The sequence below is a fragment of the Mya arenaria genome, chromosome 17 (assembly GCF_026914265.1).
Source record: "Mya arenaria isolate MELC-2E11 chromosome 17, ASM2691426v1".
Taxonomy (NCBI): domain Eukaryota; kingdom Metazoa; phylum Mollusca; class Bivalvia; order Myida; family Myidae; genus Mya; species Mya arenaria.
This window is the reverse complement of record NC_069138.1, coordinates 245,627-271,908: the sequence shown is the minus strand read 5'-3', so window position 1 is coordinate 271,908 and position 26,282 is coordinate 245,627. Positions and strand designations below refer to the sequence as shown.

The 26,282-nt window shown below is 33.4% G+C and overlaps 1 protein-coding gene across 2 annotated transcripts; it reads left to right on the top strand.

Annotated features, from left to right (window-relative positions):
* The first annotated feature begins 1,406 nt into the window (after positions 1-1,406).
* LOC128222934 (complement C2-like) lies at positions 1,407-25,104 on the top strand. Of its 2 annotated transcripts, XM_052932117.1 has the most exons (12): positions 1,407-1,486; positions 5,486-5,632; positions 11,542-11,663; positions 13,152-13,227; positions 14,359-14,469; positions 15,380-15,538; positions 17,358-17,422; positions 18,115-18,261; positions 18,973-19,186; positions 21,196-21,305; positions 22,076-22,197; positions 22,845-25,104. In XM_052932117.1, the coding sequence occupies exons 1-12, from the start codon at positions 1,426-1,428 to the stop codon at positions 23,122-23,124; spliced, it is 1,614 nt and encodes a 537-aa protein (XP_052788077.1). In that variant the 5' UTR covers positions 1,407-1,425; the 3' UTR covers positions 23,125-25,104. The 2 variants fall into 2 exon arrangements, with proteins under 2 accessions (XP_052788077.1, XP_052788078.1); XM_052932118.1 differs by lacking the exon at positions 15,380-15,538.
* Positions 25,105-26,282: the final 1,178 nt, after the last annotated feature.

The window sequence follows — 26,282 nt, the reverse complement described above, 5'->3', positions numbered from 1 at the left end:
TAAGTCAAAGTTAAAATTGGAATTATGAATTAATGATAATCACTTCACTTTATGAAGCTAATTTGGGTTATCTCCAATGCATGTAAAGAGGAAAGACCAGTGCGTTTAGTGCAAATGATACTCGCGTGTCTGGTTAAGGCTGACAGGCTTATCTGAGTCGGTTTAAATAGTGCCCTAGTTTATAATATTAAGTTCATATTGTTATTAAAATAGTATTTTCCTAGGTTTAATAGTGAACTGTCCTTAAAATCAAATGCATTTACATTGTTATAATGTTATCCGATTAGAATGCACATGAATATCTAAAGGCTAGTTTCAAGATATTAAGGTCTGATGCAAACTTCAAAATCAAGGTCAGAAAAGATACATACCTAAGTATTTCATAAAACATTAATAACAATTTTTTTCCTGTATATCCATTATAGATCAGAACGCGAAAATAACATAACATTGTCGAACCCAAAACAAATAAACTTCTTTATACAAGCCAATGCACTAGAAAAGAAGTACAAGATGTTCTAATGCAGTTTTCGGTTTCTTTTTATAGACACACGGATGGGCAATAGAGTTTCTTGTGCTCTATCTAACGTATGACTTTTGATAAAGTAAATGTAATTCAACGAACTAAACATGTTATGTACAAAACAAGTGAAAACAAATATAACGATATAGTTAACTTACCGAAATTGCAAATCAAAGTAATTCTGGTAAACCTGTATATACCAGATTGGTTTCATACGTTGGACCTACCGTAGTCCACATCGCACGTAAACATCACGTATAAATTTGTATAAGCACGTAGAGCTGTCAAGTATAATGCGGGTTTTTATATTTCGTATGTCATCTGACATTTAAGCCAAACTTACTGTGAAAAAAACACTGTGTTTTGGAAAGAAAGAAAATAAAAATATACCAAACTCATTTCCCTATAATAAATAAATTGAATGGTTATTTGACTGGTCGACTAAAACTCTTTATCATTTACTTAGAGTTTTATTCAAGATTGTCCAAGTTTAGCAATCATGACAAAGCATATCGTTTTTAGGTATGTTCATTGCAAAACATACTAAAAATGTAAAATGATTGAGCTTAACTATAAAATTATTGTATCATGGAGGACAAGAATGTACTATTTAGCAATCTGTGGTCCAGATTTGCCCAAAGACAAAATGTTTAGGTTTATTATAAAATTGCGTACGAGAAAACGGGAATTATAATATACTTGCTTGATGAATTATTTGGAGTAAATAGGCAATCTATTTCGCGGTCTATTTAAAGGAACATTTTTCAACGACAGCAATTAAATGCATCCGGGTCTGATTGGCTTTAAGTGTTTGGTTCTTGTTAGCGTTAGCAGGGACGATAAGGACCTAGCTGTCATGTAACATCCATAAATCTCAAATATATCGGAGTTGAAATCCAACAATGTCACGGCTATTACTCTGTGTCGTTTGTTCTGGATTTCTTGTCGTCACCATCTGCGAAGGTATGTATTGTTTGTATATGTGAATATGCTAAATAAAATCCCAATCGGTAACAAAAATATTGTACTGAAAAAAAATAGATATGCAAAACTCCAATGGAAGTTAGAAACTACTTACGATAAAGACTTAATTAATAAAACAAAGTTTTGCGTATAGTTGAAATATGATTTTCATACTTAGTTGGTTTCAATGTTTAGTTTGCTGATAGCTATTTTAGCCTAAAATATGTTTAAAATATATCATATTCAAGAGCATTGATCGAGAGACACACAACGTCACAAAAAGAAAGCGACAGACGACACATGCATCAAAATATTTCCATTCATAAACTTTTGGGTAACCAACTAGAAACGTTGGGTTTAATTAGAGGATAATTATTTATTTCAGTATAAGATCGGAATATATTTCAGCGGGTGAGCACCAAAAGCTATATTTCACGAGTGGCTTCGCCACGAGTGATTTGAATTTTACAACGTGACATCAAATGACAAGAAACGACGTGTTCACGAGTCGTCATGGCGTGTTCACGAGACGACATAAAATGACGTTTTCACGAAGTGACATGAAATGACAAGAAATGACGATTTCACGAAGTGAAATGAAATGACAAGAAATTACGTGTTCACGAGGTGACATTAAATGACAAGAAATGTCGTCTTCTAGAGGTTATCTGAAATGATAGGAAATGACGTGTTCACGAGGTGACATAAAATGACAAGAAATGACGTGTTCACGAGGTGACATAAAATGACAAGAAATGACATGTTCACGAGGTGACCTAAAATGACAAGAAATGACATGTTTACGAGGTGACAAGAAATGACATGTTTACGTGGTGACAAAAAATGAAATGGCAATAAATGACGTGTTAACGGTGTGATATGAAATAAAAAGAAAGGATGTTTTCGCGAGGTGACATGAATTGACAAGAAATGACATGTCCAGGGATGACATAAAATGATAAGAAATGACCTTTCTATAAGGTGACAAGAAATGACATATTTACTAAGTGACAAAAAATGAAATGGCAATAAATGACATATGCAAAAGGTGACATGAAATGACAAGAAATGACGTGTTTACGAGGAGACTGAAATGACAAGAAATGACTTGTTCACGAGTTGACAAGATATGACAAGAAATGACATGTTCAAATGGTGACCTGAAATGACAAGAAATGACGTGCTCATTAGATAATATAAAATGACAAGAACAAGAACGTGTACACGAGGTGACATGAAATGAAAAGAAGTGACATGTTCACGAGGTGACCTGACGATACAAGAAATGAAATGTTCAATTGGTGAACTGAAATGACAAGAAATGACGTGTTCACGATTTGACAAGATCTGCCAAGAAATGACATGTTGAAATGGTGACCTGAAATGACAAGAAATGACATGTACAAAAGGTGATTTAAAAAATGACAAGAAATGACGTGTTCACGGGGTGACCCCAAATGACAAAAAATGACATGTTCACAAAGTGACCTAAAATGCAAAAAATGACATGTTCACGGGGTGACCTGAAAGGACAAAAAAATACATGTTCACGACGTGACCTGAAAGGACAAAAAAATACATGTTCACGAGGTGACCTGAAAGGACAAAAAATTACATGTTCACGAGGTGACCTGAAAGGACAAAAAATTACATGTTCACGAGGCGACCTAAAATGCAAAAAATGACATGTTCACGAGGCGACCTAAAATGACAAAAAATGACATGTTCACGAGGCGACCTAAAGTGACAAGACATGACATGTTCACGAGGTGACCTGAAATGACAAGGAATGACATGAGGTGACATATAATATTATATGTTTTCAGAATAACTCGCCATATTAAATGCGAAAGGAACGTCATTTCGGAAATTACATAGTTGAAATTGTGTAGCACCCCTATGCGCGCTGATCTTAAGAACAGTCACAATCTCCCAAGACAGTTTCTGGTGTCAGGCAAAGGAAGTCGGCTACCTCGTATTCATTTTAGTGCCACCTTGTGTTTTTGTTAAAGTAGAGGTCCGTACAAATTAACAACTTTTACATTGCTTTGCTGTAAGTGCCGTTTCTGTTATGGAATAAGATGTAGAAACAATTCTTAACTGCAAACCTACAGTTCACCATTCGATGCTGTTTCTGTGGTGCATATGAATGAATAAATTATATTGAATCAGTTCAAATCTAACGGTAACTTTGTTATTTGAACTTGTACGGGATACATCGCTTGTTCAATTTGTGGTTTATATTTGCTTCATTTTGTTAATATTTACACTAGTTAATAATAATTCATTTATCGAAAAAAAGGTAAAAATAACGGCAAGAATTATAAACTTCTTATTTGACTAACATATGCATTAGTTTGACTAGAAATACAATTACAAATGGTTCTTTTAAACACGTATATTCGCATTCTAATTTGATCTAATTGTGTGAGCGGGCTTAAATTTTAAAACAGTGAAACTATCAAAATGATTTTTTCTCTGTGTTTGAAACAGTGAAATATCATTTTTATTTCACTTATAATCTCTGTAAGCCACCGGAAGGCAAATAATAAAAGGAGTTCACTGTGGGTTAAACCACACCCTGTTAAAGAACGGTGAAGCCTGTTGTACTTATTTCAGTTCCGATATGTAGACGGAAACAAAGATTATAAGTATATATCATGGCAGAGAGTGTAAGATCCCAAGTTGGCTCATCCCAAACCGAACGGCGTTTTGCAGAAAGGAGGTTTACCGAGATGCGTAGGATGAACTTTTTTCCCACCTAAGATTATAAGTATCTTCCATGGCCGAGAGTGTAAGATAGGTTCATCCCGACCCGAGCGTAGGGCGTTTTGCGGAAACGAGGTTTACCGAGTTTCCGCAAAATACCCTGCGCGAGGGTCGGGATGAACCTATCTTATACGAGCGGCTATGGTAGATGCCTTTTCTCCCACCTCAGTTAAACAAAATTAAGCAAAAATGTATTTTTGCTGGAACTCTTTTGTGCGTAGTGAAAATAAATGCGTATGGATATTTGATAATTCGTGGTTGTCATGAATATGCTCGCAGTGATTCAGGTTATGTTACTAGTCAAATCGTTCTTTAAATAGTTCGGAGGAGAGTGGAGCATTATTTCTTGAAATATGCGTGAAAACATTTTTATTGTGACATTTGAAGCGAGAAATAGTTAATAAGCATTCTTAATATTGCCACAAGACAAGGTTTCTATGATGCTACAGACGACTGTCTTTGACAAGGGAGGTAATTACAATGTGGCGACAATTAAAAAGGAGTTCAATACGGGCATTTTATCTTCGCCCGTGGGCAAGATAAGAATTTCTAGCATGGTTAAATTATTGGATCTACTTATCTGAGGTGGGAGAAAAGTATATCCAAAAATTTAACCATGCTAGAAATTCAATTCTTGCCCAAGGGCAATGATACCCGTATGGAACTCTCTTTTTTAATGGTCATCATATTGTAATTACCTCCCTTGTTGAAAGCTGTGATCTGTAGCATCATTAGAACCTTGTCTTGTGGCAATATTTAGAATGTTAATTAATTATTTCTCGCTTCAAATGTCAAAAATAAAATTTCACGCCCTGTTCAAGATATCATGCTCCACTCTCTTCAGAAAGAACTATGCCAAGACCGATTTGACTATCGATGTGATAATTCGTTGTTGTCATGGATATGTGCACAGTGAATTTGTAAATAGCCAATTCGATCTTTAAACAGTACTGATGAGAGTGCAGCATTCTTTCTTGAACGGAGCGTGAAAACATTTTTATGGTGCAGTTTGAAGCGAGAAATAATTTTAGGATTTTAAATATTGCCACAAGAAAAGGTTTTCATAATGTTACAGATGATATAAGAATTTCCAGCATGGGAAGATATTTGGATCTTCTTATCTGAGGATGGAGTATAGAATTCCCACCATGGCCAAACTTATGGATCTACTTATCTGAGGTGGTAGAAAATACTATATAACATGGTACAAGTGAATTTTATGTTTTTAAGGGAGTCTCAGCGTCGATAACCGAGGCCTGGACATCATCTTTGCTGTCGATACCTCGTCCAGTATTGGGTCAGAATCTCTCGACTTTGCAAAACGATTTATGTCAATCCTAGTCCAAAAATATGGCGTGTCTGCAGATAGAGAAGGAGGTAAATTATCCATTATATAAATAAGGAATAACATTCCATAAACAATTAAGGCTAGCGCAATGGAAAGGGCAATGCAATGAAGCAACAATTTGTCAGGGTATGGTACATACACGTGTTTTTGTTATAGTTTTAATGTGTTGTCAGACTGATATACGGTATATATGGTTTAAGTCATAATAACTCGTTGAATCAATTTGAAATTGAGTTTTTGTTTGTAATAATGGATTTAAGACATAACTGAAAGTGAACCTCGCAAAAGCAATAGTAAGAAATAAATGGAAGTTTTAAAAATAAAAAGAAAAAATGTACTTGTACAAATTCATATTGAGGCTCGCTGCAAGACGTACAGTCACTCTCATCGTGCTAATGTACATGCCATTCTAAACGTCTACAAGAAAGACCATTGATGCAAAGCATCAAAGGGCGCCCTTTAATAGTTTATGCACTTTTTTATATGTTGAAAAACAAGGAATGTCAAGGCCAACAAGCATATTATGGTGCATTGAACCGCATCTATGAAATTCTCAAAATATTTGTAGTATTCTGCATGACAACATAGGCAAAAGCATTGAAATTGAAGATTTTCAAGTTGAACATTTCATTAGGGTTGGGGTACATTAATGAACACGACAGAATTAGGGTGCTTGTGCACTATACTTTTTGTCATTGCCACATACCCATATACCAAGTTTTATTTTAATACCATAAGTAGTTTTAAAGTAATGCTCTGGTCAAGAAAAAGCGGCAAAGGTCAATAATTATGTAATTAGCTTAAAAACAGCTATAGTCATTGTGAACTGCACTTCCTCTCGTTGTGCTAAATACCATTGAATGATGTTAAATGAAATTCCAAAAAGAGTAGTTTTCTAGTTATGCTCCGGACAGGAAAAGATACAAAGGGAATAACTCTTGCAATACGCTGAAATAGAGTTATTGTTCATGTACACTGCAGTTCTAATCATATAGGGGGAGGGGGCAACGTCACCATGCTTGAACGACAACCTGTAGGAAAGAATAAGTTACCTCATTCATCATGAAGAAGTGATATGAAATAACAATTTAACAATTTGTATAGTACTTTAATAAACATTATCATTTCGTCCGAAAGTTGCAAACATAAATAGAACATAATTATTGAACTGTAAAATTGCAAACATAAATAGAACATAATTATTGAACTGTAAAGTTGCAAACATAAATAGAACATAATTATTGAAATGTTATACAAAAAGTGAACATTGTTTACTAGATGAAATGGATTTATAACATAACATGCCTTGTTTTTAGCTGTTTAATAATACTAAAATGTAATGTAAAATTGCATAAAAATCTAGTTAATGGAGTTATAATGTTAACTTCTTCATTTACATAGTACAGAAGAGTTGAAAATGGATGTTTTTAGTTGATATTAACACAAAAACAGCATGTGTCTTATTGGACAATGGCAATTTTTTCAAATATGATAAAAATTACACATTCAAACTGAATATGTATCAGACTATGTATGAAAGAAATAATACTGTTTCTATTTTTCACAAAGGTTTTGAAATACAACAATGCACATATAAGCATAAATAGGCCAAATATGCAAAAAAATAAATAAATAGTAAACAATGTGTGAAAGTGATACTGAACACTTAAAATAATTTCTTTGTGCATTAAATGAATATATACCAGAAAAGCAATACGAAAACAAGTCCAAAATGTATAATAACATGAAGAACACCCCTTTATGAATATCTTCATAACAAATCAGAGTACATGTAAACAATAATCATTTATATCATTAGTATCAAATGTGTCTAGTTTAAAGTGTGTTTTCATTTGCATTAAATTACATTGTAATATATACCAGAAAAGCAATTATAAAAATCCTTAAATGTATAAGAAACTGAAGACAATAAAGAATAACACCCATTTATGAATATCTCCAAAACAAATCAGAGGTCACCTAAACAATATCATTCATATAATTAGTATCAAATGTGTCTAGTTTTTGTGTGTCTGTTCATTATCTTTAAATGAGCATCTTTTAAGTGAAACTCTTATTTGAAATCAATACATATAATTGTATTTATAACACACATCAAATTGAATGAAAAAAAACAATAACTACTTACTAAATAATGCATTTACTGAAATATCGTTTACTGATAACAAGCTTGTCCTCTGTTTATAATAGCAGAAAGCATGACAAATATTAAATGATTGGTGATTGCTAAAAGATTTACTGTGGTCTACTATAGTATCACAAGGCAGAAATACCATGTTTTATGTTCATTCTTATTAATTAGCAAATTGAACTCAAGATCCTTCATTAGAAACATTCTTGTTGACATCTATCAACCCATTTTGAAAAATGAAAACAATAATATTAATTATCATAAGTCTTATTTGGGAGTAAGAGTGCATCTTTAAAAATAGTGTGTGTGTTTTTTTACTTAAATATGTAATAATTCAATTTGACAAATGAGACAAAAGTTGAAATAGAAGTAGTAATTGTACATAATACAAAACAACAACAAAATTTGACAAAGCTCAATATAACAGGAAATCTATATGAAAACACAAATCCTTAAAGGCCATAATTATTTATACTGAATTAAGGTATAAGTAATACACACTTTTATAAAGCTTTTACCGACAACATAGTTATTATCATGGTACACTATGTGACTTTTATCCAAATTTTGAAGATCTTTTACTGTGAATTAAAAATATTTTGTCTATATTTGATTTTTTTCACATTATCAGAGATTATGAAATAAACACAACAGTTTCTGGTAAAATAAACTTCAGTTAACAGAAAAATTAAGTTCAACCGAACATATTATTGATACACATGGAAAAAAAATCATTTTGATTGATCTTGTGAGTCTTCGGAACAGAGCAGTATTTCGATGTTTAAAAATATATAGCAGTTTTATGAATTCATAAAAAATAGTTAATAATAAGACAACCTGCTGAAATCATTTTAAATATTTTCTATGATGACTAATGAACAATTTAAAAGACAATTTATGATAGTTTACCGTTCAGTTTTGAAGGAAATATACATAATGTCATGTAACTATACATTTTTATAACTAATAAAATGCTTAAAAATCAACCTTTTTCTTGTAAAAAGCTTAATTGGACTTATTCATAAAATGTAATCATTCAAATAAATGAATTTTACTTGTGATACTAACTCAGAATTCAGATTTAAAAACAATGAATGTACTGTAAATTAAAATATATAAAGAAACAAGAACACTTAGTAGGCGGTAATGCCCCTCCAAAAATGTCAGAGTGAAAGTTCTCAACTAATGTCTTTTTAATATTATAACATGTAAACAGTCTCCGTTGGTAATCGATGTCTATTTGTTTTATTTAGTCAATGGTATTCTAACATTTAGAATTTTTCACAATAAATCTTCACTCTTCACCATTTGAAGTTTGGTTTGTTCCCATGCGTTTGTACTTGTAGTGTGTGCACAGATGAAAATTACTCAATGCTGAGTCAATGCTGATTTGGTTTTCATGCCCCTTCAGGTTTTTTACCCATCTAGAATGTTTAGTGCTGTAAAAGAAAAAAAAAGTACTTTCTAACTAATTTGTATAGATAATATTACTGCCATACATATACAAAATAAAATATAAACATTTAATATTTCTCAACATTATTTAAAAACAACAACAATAAGCTGATACATACATGTATATAATATAAAGAAAATTACTAAATTTATCAATAAAATTCATCATCACCACCACCATCACCACCACCACCACCACCACCACCACTGGATTATTAAAAACAGTGAGTTTATAAAACAACATACACCAACTCAAATATGTTTTATATGAAATACTCACATCATCTCTATCAGATGTGACTGGCTTGTGGATAGACATGGATGTCAAATCTGTCTCAATGATCCAACAAAGTATTTAATGCAGGCTGGAATTCTTCATATAATAGTAATATTCAGTCCTTTTCCTGCCTGAAAGAAATTAGACTTCTGATTATCAACCAACAGAAACTACAACCGTAAAATACAAATGCACATGTATTAATTATACATTCTGCACTAATATCCGTTTTAGTCAAGATTAAGGGTTGGTAGGCACAAATGTGTAGTTGTTGTGCATATGGTTGATAATGATTCACAACAGTATGGCGTTCAACGAGACCTACACCAAGCAAATGAATGTCGCTTGTGTCCAAGCTGTTGTGGCTTCCAGCCCGAAACCATGTACATATCTTTTAATACAGGTTTATTTTGAAAATATGCAGTTTGTAAACAAATAATGGGTATTTTTAAGTATAATATTTTTCTAAGATAAAACAATCAAATAAAATATTACATACTCATATCATATACATAAATGATGTACATAAGTACATTTAAAAATATGTAACATGTACATAATGCACCAGTCAATTGTAACCACGGCCCCCAGGTCTGGGGATATGCCGGGGAAAGCCGGGGAAATGGGCTATGTTTTTACCTTTCAGGTGGCCTCGCAGTGCCGGGTGAATGCGGTGGTTTTGTCTTTGAGCAAAATATAGCAGGGAATATGCCTTACCTAGGCTCCCTGGGGTACGGGGCATATGGCGAGGATTTGACCATCAGTTCGTCCCCGCAGGACGAGGATTTTCCCCGGGGTTGGCTGGACAGAAAGTCAAAGTCCCGTGGTTACAAATGACTGGTGCATTATAAATATATGTAAAGTACTGTATGTAACATGTATATTTATAGAACATGTAGAAATATTAAAACGCTGTCTTGACATTTAGCAAATAAAAATGATTTAAGAATTCCAAAGAAATTAAAAAACAAACATTTTTGAACACATAAACTTACACAACTACTCAGGGATACTTACATGAATAGCCCTTTGATACGAATATCCCAGTTCCATGCTGATTGTTGACATTAGTTTTTTCGACAGAAAATCTTCTCTTACGCGTATAATTCACTTATAATCCATGTGTTACTGTAATGACTAAAATTGTTAGATGTATCGTAATCAACTGTCAGTGTGCAATTTTAGTGTTTACTTATTTTAAACGTATATTCATGACAAAACTTCACCGAGTTTCCAACTATAAATCGACGATGTAGAAATTCCATTATTGACCTATGAATAGCGGGGAAATACCTTCTGGTTCTAAAAATAGCAACATCCGGATATGTGTAGTGTTCTAAAAATAAAACAACTCGGGGGCAATCGTAATAAAATTTTACTAATGTCACCTTCAACACATTAACAAATGAAGTTAGGTGAACATTTAATTCCAATATCGATTAAATTAAAGAAAACATCTTACCTCATGGTTTATTAATGCAGTAAACATAACAAAACAACATAAAACATAATTATTCCCATTCACATAATTACCGGTCCACACATTTTACATTTCATTCGGAACTCCTCCGAATATTTACATTTCCGGCACATGATATTACAGTTAACCAATCGGAAAACGTAAACGAAACGGGAACAGTTATTAAACTTATTTGTCGTTCTTCCGATATATTGTTTTGAAGATAGATTGAAGACAATCTATTCAACCATAAATAGCATTTTTAACACCCATGCAATCGCCATCCATTTGCATTTTTTAATCATCATAAAATAACAGTTAAACCCAACTGTCAATCAACTTAAAAACCGCTCCTACCACTAACTAAAATTAATTCCCATTTCATAATAGGCGCGCACTCCAGTGCGGCGCCAATAATGTACACATATCTGCATGACGTAGAACACACACCTATGTCCATATTGCACATGCCCGAACACGTCGCGGTGCGCAACCTCTCTATTTAAATTGTGACTAAACTGCAAGATAAGTTTTCATTTAAAAATAAACTAATTTATCATATGCATAAATAACCCCATGGTGGCTCTATTTCTAGGCAAAAATGGTACCCGGTTCGCTATTTTAACGTTTGCAAGCACCGCAAATCTACATCTTCAAATTGATGACAAGAATGTGCGCACGGTGGACTCAACCATTGCCAAAATCAACGAAATAACGGTAACTTTATCATTAAAGTGTACAACAGCATACTACAGGTATTCAGACAGCTCAGTCCCTTAGGATTTCAGCCCGAGTCATTTAAGCCATGCCATTTCCGCACCTTATTACTTTAAATAGGGTACCTTTCGGTCACATACTGAAATTTAATACCTATAGGCTCCCTACATTTTTTAATTATTTATAATAATGTATAATGAATAATTCAAATTTCGTCAGTTAATATGTTAAAAGAACAATAAATAGATAAATTGTTTTGGATTAGAAAGCATTTACTTTCAGTCTACTTGATAGCAAATTCTGTGATAGCTTTGTTCTAAAGAATGTTCATTACATCCCATATTACTTACTTTAAACATTCAAAGTTTGGCAAAGTTCGTTTCAGTTTCATGTTTACATGTGAGATAAAATCCTTCAATATAATTTTTCTACCAAGGTGTAATACATCACTGAATGCTGGCCTACAGGACTCTGGGTCGATCCCTGCTTCCGGCAAACTATTCATTTCTAATTTTCATTTTCTTAATTTATATTTATGATATTTATATGATCACCATTTATTGTGTGTCTATACTAAACACTTTAATTTGGTTTACAAGCTGTTTAGAAAGGTTTTCTATTTGAAAAAGCAGTTTTCCCTTTAAAATATATTAGTAAGCTTTTAAAGTATGAATTTATTAATCAAGTTTGGTGTTTGTATAGTCTGTCTTTTTCAAAAATTGTTTGCCTCTATTTTAGTGAATATACCTTACCCCAAGTTGTTAAAACTGGACTTGTACATGAAGTTTCCATCTTATAATTAACGCGTTTAACCTACAGTAAATTATATTTTTACCAGGTAACATATTAATATGAAACTTACAACTTGTCTTGATTACAGCTCGCGACAAGTACAAAGGATTTTCGGACTTTTTTCCCCAAAACTGCCAAGATTTGTGGTGTCATGTAAAAACACCTATTAACACGTTTATATCTGTGTATTTTTTGTTGATATGGACTACAGAGGTTGTTTTGTCCATATGACAGCATATTACACAGAATACATATATATATATAGGGGAAATTATGATTAGACGCTTTTCTGGTGACCTGTAGCACGTCTTCTTCGGTGATGAAACACGTATCCGTCTCGACATGCGGTCTCGACAGATACATGTTTACACACTTAAATTGAATTCGGTCATGTTATATATCCAAAAAAGTTTTCCCAGTTGTTTTGTCACGCTAAGTCTAGCAACCCATAAGTAGTTTCTAGGCTGCATACAGTACAAACATGATACGGGTACTGTGATATGGAGAGCTGCTTTTGCTGTTAAATATGGTAAAGGAAATAACAGGTAAATAATAAATATCGTTTATTGATTTACAATGTTAGAGACATACGTTTGTTCTTTAATATTATATTACGTTTTTCAAAATATGAATAAGGTTTAAGCATATTGTTTTTTCATTTAAAGTTATTAACATAATATTTGATTTATTTTGCAGACAACTGGGGGTGGCACATCTTTTTCAAGGGTTCTAAACACCATCATCATACGAATCCATCTCAGTAAGATAGCCGGTACGTACATAGTAGAACTGTGACACGTACGAGTAATTGTCGTTAGCTTTCTTCGTGTACAGGTCTAAAGTGTAACATTAACGGGCTGATCGTTTAAGCATAATTCCATGCTGTTTATTCTAGTAAGGAAGTAGTAAGAAAGCTGACCTCAGATGGAAAAGATCCTTATTCTTGTTTCACAGCAGAAACTATGCTGTTTCGCACTTTGAATAAATTATTTCAATATATTTACACTTACTATTAAGTTGTTATTTGGAGATTATAGAAATATTGTTGTTATTGTTAAATTGTTGTTATTGTTACTGAAGTTGTTGTTTTTGATGTTGTATTGAGTTTGTTTATGTTTATGGAGCGACAACATAGTATCTTCTAAGGAATAAGATCACCATTGTTACCATACCGTAGTTTTTAAACTCGACTATTTGAAGGATAAGGAGGGCTATACTACTCGCCCCCGCCGTCGGCTTTTGCGTGGGCATCTTCGTCGGCGTCCGGTTGGGATTTACACTTATAACTTCAATACTCTTCATTCAATTCACTTAATACTTCTCACAGTTTTATCATTGTCCTTGTTTATTTTTGTTAAAATCTTTTTAATTTTATCTTTTAATCTCGATCAATAAAGTAATAAGGAAGGCTATACTTCTCGCCCGCGCATTGGTATTCAGATCAAGTTTTAGGACTAGTTGGGATTTTCAATTGTATTTTTAATATCCTTCATTTAATTAACCTCATAATCCAGGACCATCGCACATAAAGATGATATGACATCCTATATTCCAATTATGACCCCGTATTTGCCTCAGGAACTAAGTTTAAAATTTAGGGCACATTGTGTCTAGTCAAAAGTTTAGGGCAAGTTCCATTTTTCACTAATAACTCCTATACTGTTCATTCAATGGACTTCATACTGCACTAAGTTGTTGATGGCCATCACACGATTATGTCACCAAACTACATCTTATCCTTAATACAATGAATTCATTTTTAAGACAAAGTGGCGTATAGTCGAGCGCGCTGTCATACGACAGCTCTTGTTTATCTTATCATATATAATTGTTTGTTTTTTCGATCTAAGCATATCTTTGCTTACCTCATTTTATCTTAACTTTGTTTTTCTTCTTATCGTAGGTAGTAAACGATCAGGTCATAGAACTAACAAAGCTCTATTCCTGCTCACCGTCGGTGAGCAGACGGTTAAAGAACTCAACAGTCTGAATCAAAAATTGAATATTTTGAAGGGTAAATTTATTTATTACGTAAAACCTTAACCAATACGGGGAATACTATTTGTGATTAGTTTAAAACTTATGACAAGAATTTATTTGAAAGCACTAAAACCTGTGTAAGTTTCGCAGTTAGTTCATTTGATGTGTTTAAATTATCGGCCAATACCGAAATAAAATTATGTGACTGGTTTATAACTTGGGACGAAACTTTGCATTATTCTGATTGTGTAGTGTTAGGCCTTTTTTTGGCTTGTTTAATTCCTCCCCAATAAAAAGTTCGTTACCCTGATTTGTAAGTGTGATAATAACGGGCCCCTTGTTTAAATAATAAATAGAGGATTTTTGTTCATTTCAGTGTAAGATCGTATTATATTTCAAAAGTGTCATAGAAAAACATATTTTCACGAGTGGCGAAGCCACGAATGAAAATATAGTTTCTATGATCACGATTGAAATAAAAGACGATGTTAGACTGAACACAAAATTTCTGTTTCTTTTATGCTTATTTTCCGAGTTTTTAGAATATTTTATTTTATTTTCTTAATTACCCCCTTTTTGGAAAAGGGTGTTATTTTAGAATCCACCTGTGGGATGGCCCTAACGCAAAATTATAGCTAGTGACGTAGATGTATCCATGTTAAAAAACAACAACACGAAAACACTTATTTTAAGCAGGGCATGTATACATAAGCAAATAACTACGCCACCATTTATTGAATAAAAAATTGAAAGGTCGAATGTGTGAGCAAAACAACTGCGGATAATCATTGAATATATAACATTTTTCTTAGTTCTAGAGTGTGATTCATGATACATGGATATTTAGTTATTTTACTGTCAGAGACCAGTCTGTTTTGCTCGAAGTAACTAGAAACAATCAATAAAATAAATAAAATTCAATTATATTTGAATACTTACAACAGAAGAAGGATACGAGCTCTTCACGGTTGGAATTGGAAGGAACATTAACAAACTCATGCTGAAGGAAATAGCCAGCGAGCCAACAAAAGATCACATTTTCCTGATAAGAAAATTCAATGATCTGAAATATATAGGAGACATACTTTCATCTTCTTTCAACGGTAAGTATATTCAAAGATAAGTAGGCTTAATTGGTCACGCTTGCATATGTAACAGTGTAACTATTTCTCATGAATTACTCAAGTGCCTGAAAGTCATATGGCTAAAACTTGCAAAAAAACTAAAAGTAGTACGTACACATGGAAACTATTCCTAAAAAATAAACTCAAGAGTCTGAAGGCCATATGCCACACGATTGCGAAGAAAATCACAGAAGATATTGCTCATAAATAACTCAAGGATTCTGAAGGCCATATGACACACGATTGCGAAGAAAATTAAAGAAGATATTTCTCATAAATAACTCAAGGAGTCTGAATGCCATATGACACACGATTGCGAAGAAAATAAAAGAATATATTCCTCATAAATAACTCAAGGAGTCTGAAGGCCATATGACACACGATTGCGAAGAAAATCAAAGAATATATTTCTCATAAATGACTCAAGGTGTCTGAAGGCCATATGACACACGATATCGAAGAAAATCAAAGAAGATATTTTTCATAAATAACTCTAGGAGTCTGAAGGCCATATGACACACGATTGCGAAGAAAATCACAGAAGATATTGCTCATAAATAACTCTAGGAGTCTGAAGGCCATATGACACACGATTGCGAAGAAAATCAAAGAAGATATTTCTCATTAATACCTCAAGGAGTCTGAAGGCCATATGACACACGATTGCGAAGAAAATCACAGAAGATATTTCTGATATATAACTCTAGGAGTCTGAAGGCCATATGACACACGATTGCGAAGAAAATCAAAGAAGATATTGCTCATAAATAACTCAAGGAGTCTGAAGGTCATACAGCTCATACTTGCGAAGAAAACAAAAGGTAAGTGAACAGTGTAACTATTCCTGATAAATATCTCAAGGTCATATGTCACAAGAACAAAACGTAATGTAAGTAAACAGTGAAACTGTTTTTGAATACAAACCCCAATGATCTGAAGGCCATATGACACATAATTATAAAGAAAAACCCAAGGTAAGTAAACAGTGAAACTATTCCTTATAAATAATTTTAAGTGTCTGAAGGCCACATTATTTTGAAGAAAACCAAAGGTAAGTAAACAGTGTAACTATTCCTGACAAATAACTCAAGGGTCTGAAGGTCATGTTACACATGATTGCGAAGAAAACAAAAGGTACCTAAACATAAAAACTATTCATGATAAATAATCAATGATCTGCACGCTTTAGGGGTCGTGATCGCAGAGAAAAACCTTGATACGTAAAACTAAACCGGAACATTACATTCAATGAGCTGAACGCTATGTGGGTAACGATTGCAGAGAAAACAAACATAGGTGCGTAACAGCAAAACTATTCCTGATACAGAGATTGAACGAATTAAACGCTATATGGGTAATGATTGCGGAGCCGATCAAACGAAGGTAAAACATTAAAGCTATTCCTTGTCAAATCATTCGAGGACATCTGTTTATAAGGGTCAAGCTTGCAAAAAAGAACAATGGTACGTCAAACAGTGTACTATTCCTGATAAATTAATTAAAGATTTAAACGAGTTAAGGTACAGGATAGCTGCGGGGGGGGGGGGGTAGGTTTATAGATTTGTGAAACTATTCCACTGAAATAGATTTTAGGATCTATAAGCTGGAGACATTGATAGATGAATAAAGGTTTGGCGACTCAATTATTTCAAATAATTTAATCAAAACTAAGGGACCATTGCATTAGTAATACATCGGTATGGAGACGTTGATAAAGGCATAGAGGTATTGGAGACTCTTCTTGAAGTTTACTGAACAGATCAGGTTAAATTGAAAAAAAGGAATGTTTTCATTTCAGATTACGGAAAATGTGGAATTTCGGGGAGCACAGAAATAACAGAAGGCACGGACAATAGTAAGAAGGTGATACTGTTGATCTGGCAATTTAACAAGTATACCGGTATATATCAATCTCAAAAACATCAATTGATATACAAATACAATTTACTTGTTTAGTGAAACATATTTATTTCTTTGTAATAGTTAATTATTAAAATGCAGCTCATTATTTGTATTTATTTTATATCATGAAGTCAGGTACAGTAAAGTGACATTCTATATATTATATTTGAGATGTAAAGTGTAAATGTTAAATAACTGCTTTGTTATCATTTGAAAGAGACTGGTAGGACGAACAACCAACACAATGTTAAATAATTGGATTTGTAAAGTTATCTTCCCTTAGGAATATTTTAATGATATTTGAATATAGTTTTGAAAAGAAAGTCGCCCCGCACTTACATTTAATGTTGTCAAATTTCCAGTTTTACAGAGACTGTGATCGGTAGTTTTTGGTTAACATAATCTTAGCTATGTCTTTGGCGTTGCCCATTGCCACTAAACCGGGTTTATGTTTAAACTTTTTGCTACTGAGCATGTTTCTGTAGCTTTTTGCATACATATTGAACACATACTAATGGAGATTTATCAAGTATCTGCTCATTCCTTTGTGTATTTATATAATAGGATTTTAGCAATTTATTTATTTTATATAAAACAAAAAAAAAACATTTCTAAATTAAACGGAATAATTATAGAGAAATTATTATAATCAGGGGGCGTGGCCTTGGGTTGGCTGGTTAAGTGCTCACAGCAAGACATGTGGGGGCGTTCTACTTTGTGCACGATATTTCATGACGTCAGCCAGATGCGTGTCGGACGTTAGCGAAACAGGACAAGTGATTCCCTACACTCGAAACGGGGTATGTTTTATTTCATTGTGATCGTATATACGTATCGGATTGTTTATTTATTTGACTACAAAGTTATTAACATAAATTAAATATAACGACATAAATATTATTCCCAATTATTAAGCGTACACATGTGTGTAAGCCAGTTTTCTCTTAAAGGAAACAAGTTATGGTGTCAAAGCCTAAATGTTACTACCGTCGGTATCGTTAATATCGTCGGCATCGTTGTGCAAACACTGTTAGCTTTGCGATAAGTGGAACACCGTTCAGGACATTCTAATGAAACTTGGTCAAGCTCTTTTGATGCGCATTTGGTCTGTTTGTAATGTTTGTAGTTTTTGTATGTTATGTTTATACGTTTGTGTTTCTAGTTTGGCCATTGAGTTGTGCCTTTAGCCATGTTCTTGTTTTAAAACGACTGGCCTTGTTCCTGTCCTTTTTAATAAAGAACGCTTAAATGCAGGACTGGTTAATAGTCCTGTCTAAAGAATATACACTCATTTCCCGTCATTTGCATATATCAGTATGTGTAGACCAGGTCCATCAATGCCCACGTAGAGTTTCAACAGTGATTAATAGTACACTCATGTTATGATATCATTCCAGATAACTGTGACCCTCGGGGATTCGAGTTTGTATACCAAAAACTAAAAAGAAAGAAACGATAAATTAGGACATTCTTAAAGTCTAACCTGAAGCATATGCCCTATTCCTTCTCAGATAACCGTGAACCTCGGGGATTCGCGGTTGTATCAAGGTGATGACGAGCAGGTGATGCCAATTGTCAAGGGTGTCAATATTCACCCAAACTACACTGGCGTCCCTAACGAGCATGACATCCGAGATTATGATGTGGCTATCCTCGATTTTGGAGAGGACGATAGAACACAACCACCTCTAAACAAGTTTATCAAACCGATATGCTTTCCGTTTAGTTAGTTTGGTTAAGTTACATATCTTTAATCTATTCTGTAATTTGTAACGTAAAATGTATCCAGAATACTTTATAGTCAAATTTGATCAGATAAGTCACTGTAAATTTAAGCATATTGTTTTGCTATTCATTTTGATGGGTTTTGATACATACACAATTATTACTATGTACGCAAAATCAAAATGGTAAGACACGAGTTCTGTACAACATAGGATCATACTCATATGATCAACTTAATGAATCGTTATCTTAGTACAAGAGCCTTAATAACTTTATACAGCAATAATAGCTGTATTTGAGATGCTGCATAAGGTTTACAACGCACTTGGCCGAAAATTCAGAACTTTGTTAAAGTTAACAACGTGATTAACGAGATCGTTTGTGATAGTTAAATAACTGATGATGTGCTTTTATATTTAAAACATGAATAAGTACAGCATAATACAAGTACTTCCATGGCACTTCAAGAGCTGTGAAGCTTTAAAAGTTTACAACGATTGCGTTTACAAAGTTCTGATCACTCGGCTCATTGTTCCACCACAAAACTTATGCAGTAACTTGTTTGAAGTATTGTAGTGCAGAAATAATCATACAGTGAAAGCCAAACGTCAAAAAAGACGAATCAAACAAGCATGGAACAACCTCCATGTTCGAACTCCACACATTTTTAACTTTCTATCTGTATTGTTTAACTACCGGTACACACACAAACATCCAAATAACTTGACGTTTTTAAAATCTTGATATATATTGTTTCAAATGTGTTTTTTTCCCAAACTTTAAGATTTGAAACTTTCAATCAATGAAATAAGATAAATAAAATACTTTCTTTTACATCATCTCTGTTCGTCAAGCATTATCTCTGTGGTGAGGATGGAACTTTTTCGTATACAATAGAGTTTAACAGTTATCATGTCAGTAACAGATCTTGACTTTTTACACATATATGACACACAAAAATACAACCAGTCTTTTTTACTATTTGTCAACTGTCTAAAAAATGATTTTGAAACTGACGTGGCTAATTTTGCACCTTTAATACTGCATTTAAGGGCATTTAGTATGTGTCTACTACATGAAAAGATAATGAGGACACCCAGTCAGTTAGTAGTTATACACGAATTATCCGCTCTATTTCAAGAAAGTTAATAGAACACATAATATAATTGTTTAAGAGAGCGTTCCATTGTGGTAATCATATTATTTATCGGTAAAGCTATTTGGATGATTATGGTCGGTTTGTGGTGTTTGCATTTGTGTTTGTGGTGTGTAAACATTTTGTGGCTCTAGTATTTTTACGTTTGGGCCCTTGCCTTGTGCCTCGGATCCTGTGTGCCTTATTTTTTTTGAATATTCGACTACTGGGATTATCCTTGTTATTCAATGTATAATTGATCAGTTGAATAGGTTGTCTAGATAAGCAGAAAAAACAACAACAGAATTACAGGGACAAGCCTATGAGCCTAAAACATAACATTCTTTTTAATGGTACAAGGATTATGGTTTGCCCTACATCAAAAAGGAGACACAACGCTACAAGACAAGAATCATTAGACAAAAAAATGGCAAAATTTGGGGCGACCACATTGTCACACACAACAGTTTAGCTCACAGTTATCTCATAATTGCTAACCTATTACCAACAAGTGTAATCCTAAACATATCAGCGTCATTAAAGTCAGCATCACCCAGGCAATGAAGTAAAATTCAAAAAAATCTTATCAACTTATAAAGTTCATTACGTAAGTAAATATGGGCTAAGTCTCTTGGAAAAGGCAGTCGTAGGGAAAACATGTTAATCTTAAAGTTTGTAATTAGTATAGGCAAGCTGTACAACAAATTGCTTGGTAGGGTTGGTGCGTTAACATGGCTGTGTTGGACCAAAATTGACGTTCATTACTTCTAAGATGTAGTTACTAGACAGAAATAAATAGAGGCTTATGTCATTAAAAAGACTTTCCCCACTGTGTGTCATAACATTTACCTTACCTTGTTCAATTTTATTTCAGGAAAATTATACAGGTACTCGCTCGAGAGGTTGAAGTTTTCGAAAGTGCTGGATGGCGAGGCCCATGGGTTCACAGTCGGCTGGGGTCTCTCCCCGTCTTTTACCCGACAGGTCAATTTAATTCAAAAACATATTTTAATTTAAGATAAAATATAATTATGCACGATCTCTTAAAGCGGTCTAAGCTTTCGGTGAATTATTTCTTCGTTTACCGTTCAGTATCCCAAACACGTATTGATAATAGTGAAGTATTTATATACAACTGTTATATGTGTGTATAATCTGATGACGTATTGTCGTGTTGAGTGTCTATAAGGGCTTCGTTCCTCGTTGGTATAAACAAGCATACAGTTTGAAATTTACTCCTGTAGTGTGCATTTTATTCCTTTGTATCCGAACGTATACCAACTCAACTCAAATTAAGTTCAGATGCGTTGAGATGAATTGTAGCATCTGGCAGATGCCCTTGGGAGGACAGAAGCAGAAACTACGGAAAATCTAATCATACTTGATCTATTTTTACTCTACCCAGTAGTTTCCATTATATTATTGTAACATTCAACCACTCATTTAAAGCTAAGTTGAGATGTGTTGAGTTGATTTTTTACATCTGACAGATCCTCTGCTCTAAGCCTTTAGCGAACTATTTCATCACTAACCGTTTCAAGTCAGTAACCAAAACATGTATATATTATAGTGAATTGTTTCTTATGACGTCGGGTCTCGTTGAATATCTCTCAGGGCTTCGATCCTCGTGTCTATAGACAATTAAACAGTTACTTATGCACTTTTCTTTTAGCTTCCGTTTTTTAATTGTAAAACCTCACAAGTAAACACAATTTAAGTTGAGTTGCATTGATATCAGTTGTAATATCATACAGCTACCCTGGGTAAAACAGAAGCAGAACCGACGGGAAATCCAATCTGACTTCATATGTGGGCGTCAGTACCCAGACCTGGATACTGACAGATACTTCTGTGTCGGAAATATAAGAAAGGAAGGGTAAATAACATTTTTAGTGTTAACGCTTAAGGGATTTGTATTTGCTTTACTGTTACGTCTACATTAACCATTAACTTATCAGGTATACCAGTAATTTGCTTTGGCCGTAGGGTCTTTTACAATAGAGTATATGGTCTTTGCTAAGTTACCAGTTATCTATCAGTCAGCTTTGAATATCGAAAGCAGAATTCTACCTAGGCCGCTGCTTAGTAACCAGTATCCAACCAGTTAGCTTAAATAGAATATTCTTAAGGCCTTTGCTTAGCCGTCGGGTCTTTGACAATTAAGTATTTCCGTTGCTGTTTATGGTAATGCCTATTCCATTATTTCTTTGATGATAACTTATTCGCTTCTTTCTTTAAAAAAGAAATTCATTTCACTTTTAATTGGAAATAATATCTCCTCAAAAGGTATAATTTGACATTAATTTCGTCAAATCTAGTTTCTAAGATTTCAGCTTTTTGAGATATCGGTTTATTTATTTATTATTTATTGAAATTATTTTACAAATCAAATACATTCATTAACTCGTTTCAAATATTATCATATCTGCATTAATGATGTTTGAGTGATATAGTAAATACTGTTATAAAGAAACACTAACGCCATTTCATCATCCTATGTAAATGCTCTCTATATCATAACAGCGATTCCTGTAGAGGTGATATTGGTGGCGCGTACATGGCCGAACTTAGAGCAAAGCGCTATAGCGCGTTTGGAATCGCCCAGAGGACGTACGACTGTCAAGAGCATCGCCATTTCAGCATCTTCCTTGACCTGCATCACCCTTCAATTACCGAATGGGCTCTTCCAATCCTTGGTCGCTGTAATCGATTGGGCAGCGCTGAGGATGAAGAGAAGGAAGCGGAGAAAGAGCGTGCTCAAAAGAAAACTGAGGAGACGAATCTTCTTAAAAAAGCGGGGTAAAAAAATGGCGCGAACGATCGAAGAAAGACTGATAAGGCTAACGGCAAGAAGGAAAATGAGAAAAAAAGGTCGCCGAAAGAAAACGTAAACGAGATGAAAACTTGAAACACCTGCGCAAAATCAATTGTGTTGTAATAAATACTGGAAGCGTACGTTTTGTGCTTGAATGAGATGTTTTGTAAAACCATGTTGTACATATCTGTATTATAATAATTAATTGATATGGCGGATTTCACTTTTATGTCTAGTATTTTTATTTTTTAGACTATGTTTCAAAACTGGCATAAATATTCACCTGTGAAGAAACACAGGATATTTGTTGATTTCAGTGTAAGATCGTAATAGAAAAACACATATTCATGAAAATATCTATGATCAAGAATGAAATAAAGTACGATCTAACACTGAAATCAACATTTTTTTCTGTTGCTATTATGCGTTGTTTCAGTGTTTTATTAGTGTTTTAATTTATTTTTCTAATTACCCCCTTTTTGGAATACCCCATTTGCTACTCTGCAACTCATTGGAGCCCCTCACACGTAATTTTAATCGACGATGACGTATAATGTTTTCCCTTCGCCGGCTGGTTGATAAATAGTTCATCATTTCTTTGTTTATTTTTTTTTCTTTTACAGTGTTAAGGTGCAAACAGTTTTTAAATATTCATCTATAAACTTTCATATATGCTTTGATGTTCCTAAAACTAACAACAATAGGTGCATACATTCTTTTGAACAGAACATAAAAACATTGACCATATAACACTTTTCGCCATTTACTTAATACATATGTGTAATGTGAATGTCTAAACAAAACAAATATGGATTAACATTGGCTTAAACACATTTTTTTCCAAGTTTCAGAGTTTGTTACACGAATATGATTTATTCAGAATCGACTTCAGAGGTCAGTCTTATTCGCTTTTTGACGGCTTGTTTCCATGATAGAATGAAGACAACGCTTCGATGATATGATTTGATGAGTGGTGGAGTGTTTAGAGCATATGTTAATTGCTGTGTGAAGTTTCAAGGAAATTCGTTAAACTTTGTCAGAGACTTCGTAAAGATATTGAGTGGAGCATAGAACAACGAATTTATATTCGATCATTTGTTTTCGCCTAATGTTTTGTACGAAAAGCATTCATCTTCAACAAAACGTTTAATGAACTGGATAGCCAATATCCTTATAAATGGCAAGATGTTTTCATTTCCAAAAAATCTTCATTCAAACAAATGAAATATTTTGTTAAGTTCAAGATATCATTTTGAAATACCTTACTGGTTCTAGAGTGAGTTTGTCCATATTGATCTAAGGGAAGTAACTGCAATTGATTTTAAAGTTAGTTATTTAAGTTGATGTTTACTCTACTAGCTTGGCAGTGAAAATAATTGTTTTAGTGCAGTTATTCTACTGGAATTTTTATATTTCACCTAAAATCATTAAAGAGAAATAGGTCATCCATGCTTGATTGTGTTATTTTTAAGCTTTGCTCATTGCATGTATCGTTTTGCCGCTTAAAATTGTTCTTCTAGAATCACAAATGATCGAATTTCTAACTGCAAACCGATTTTTATACATGTATTTAGTTCGAATGGTGACTCGATTTATATGTTTTGTCACTCTTTATATACTATCATCGAAACAATAGTTTACTTATCAAAAGTGTCAACTTTGTTTACATTCTTTATACTAAATGAATTTTATTTAATTAAACTCACTTGTGTGGTGTCAAGGAATTTATCCAGGACATCAGATTTCAATTTGTTTCTTTATAGTCTGCAATTTTGAACTCGGCTCCAGAATTCAAGCATGCGTAGTTTGAAGATGACATAAAGCTTAGATGTCCAGAAACGGAAAACACAAGAAAGAGAGAGTATTTTTGTCCATCCAGCGAAACACTGCTTCCTACCTGGGATCATGACTGTTGTCTGTTGTGAAGCTAACTTTGACTGCCAAAGGGGCGTCATATTAGATAAATAATATTGCCAAAGAACTGTGTTTGTCCGTTTGTGTAAAGATATAACTACTAGTATTCAGTTCCAAATACCTTTGCCGAGTAGGCCTGTGTGTGATGTCGCCATTGTTGTCCCAGATGATAGTCGGCAGCTCCGTTTTGATTAAATCTTATTCCGGATACATAGTCTTTAATACAAAATACGACGGCTTTTAATGGTAAAAGTAATGTTTACATAAAATCATAAGAAGCACGAAAAATGATTTGAATGTTCCTTTAATACTTTTAATAGTCGAAACGCTGCCAAATAATGCTTATGGACACCGTTAAAGTGACACTCTTATTCAAAATCAATACATACACATGTAAAACAAACATAACATTTGAGTGATAAACCTTTAACTACTTACTTAAATAAGCATTTATGGAAAATATTAAATATTGATAACATAATTGTAACCGTGTATTTAAAGCTGAAAACGCAAAATATTAAATGATTGGTGAATGCTTAAAGATTAACAGTGATCTACCATCATTTGATAAGGTTGAAATACCGTGTTTTTGTGCACATTTCTTTCAAATTTTCGGTATCCTTGATAAGAACCATTGTTTTCGACATTTAGTCATCCTTTTTGATATTTCAAATCAATTTTATTCATTTTGGTAATCTTATTTGGGAATAAGAGTGCGTCCTTAAGCTATGGACATAATATATGCGCTAAATGGTCTTACGATAGTAAGATACGATAAATCGGGAATTTTCGATCGTAAGCCGTACGAGATTCATTGAAACGTACAGTAAATAGCTACCGGTAAGAAATAATACAACATAACAACATAATACAACAGTACCTTTTGTCGACAAACCCTGTGAAATTACTTGTATGACATCAATAATACGTATAGATGTTCATCTGTTTTTATTAGATATGCGTTCCATTGGGTAGTTACACATCGACGTGAACATGAACAGCGTTGATCATGGCAATAGAGATTAAACAATAATGCGTATTCAAATACAAAACTGAAGAATATCCAATCTACTAGCCTAAAAACTGAATACCCAAATATATATCTTCTATATCAGAACGTTTTATTTCTCAATCAGCCATTGAGTGTGGTCTTCGTCACAATGTTATAAGAATTAACAGTGTGAAGTGAAATGAGGAAAATTACTTCCAACATCTATAGGATACATATAGAT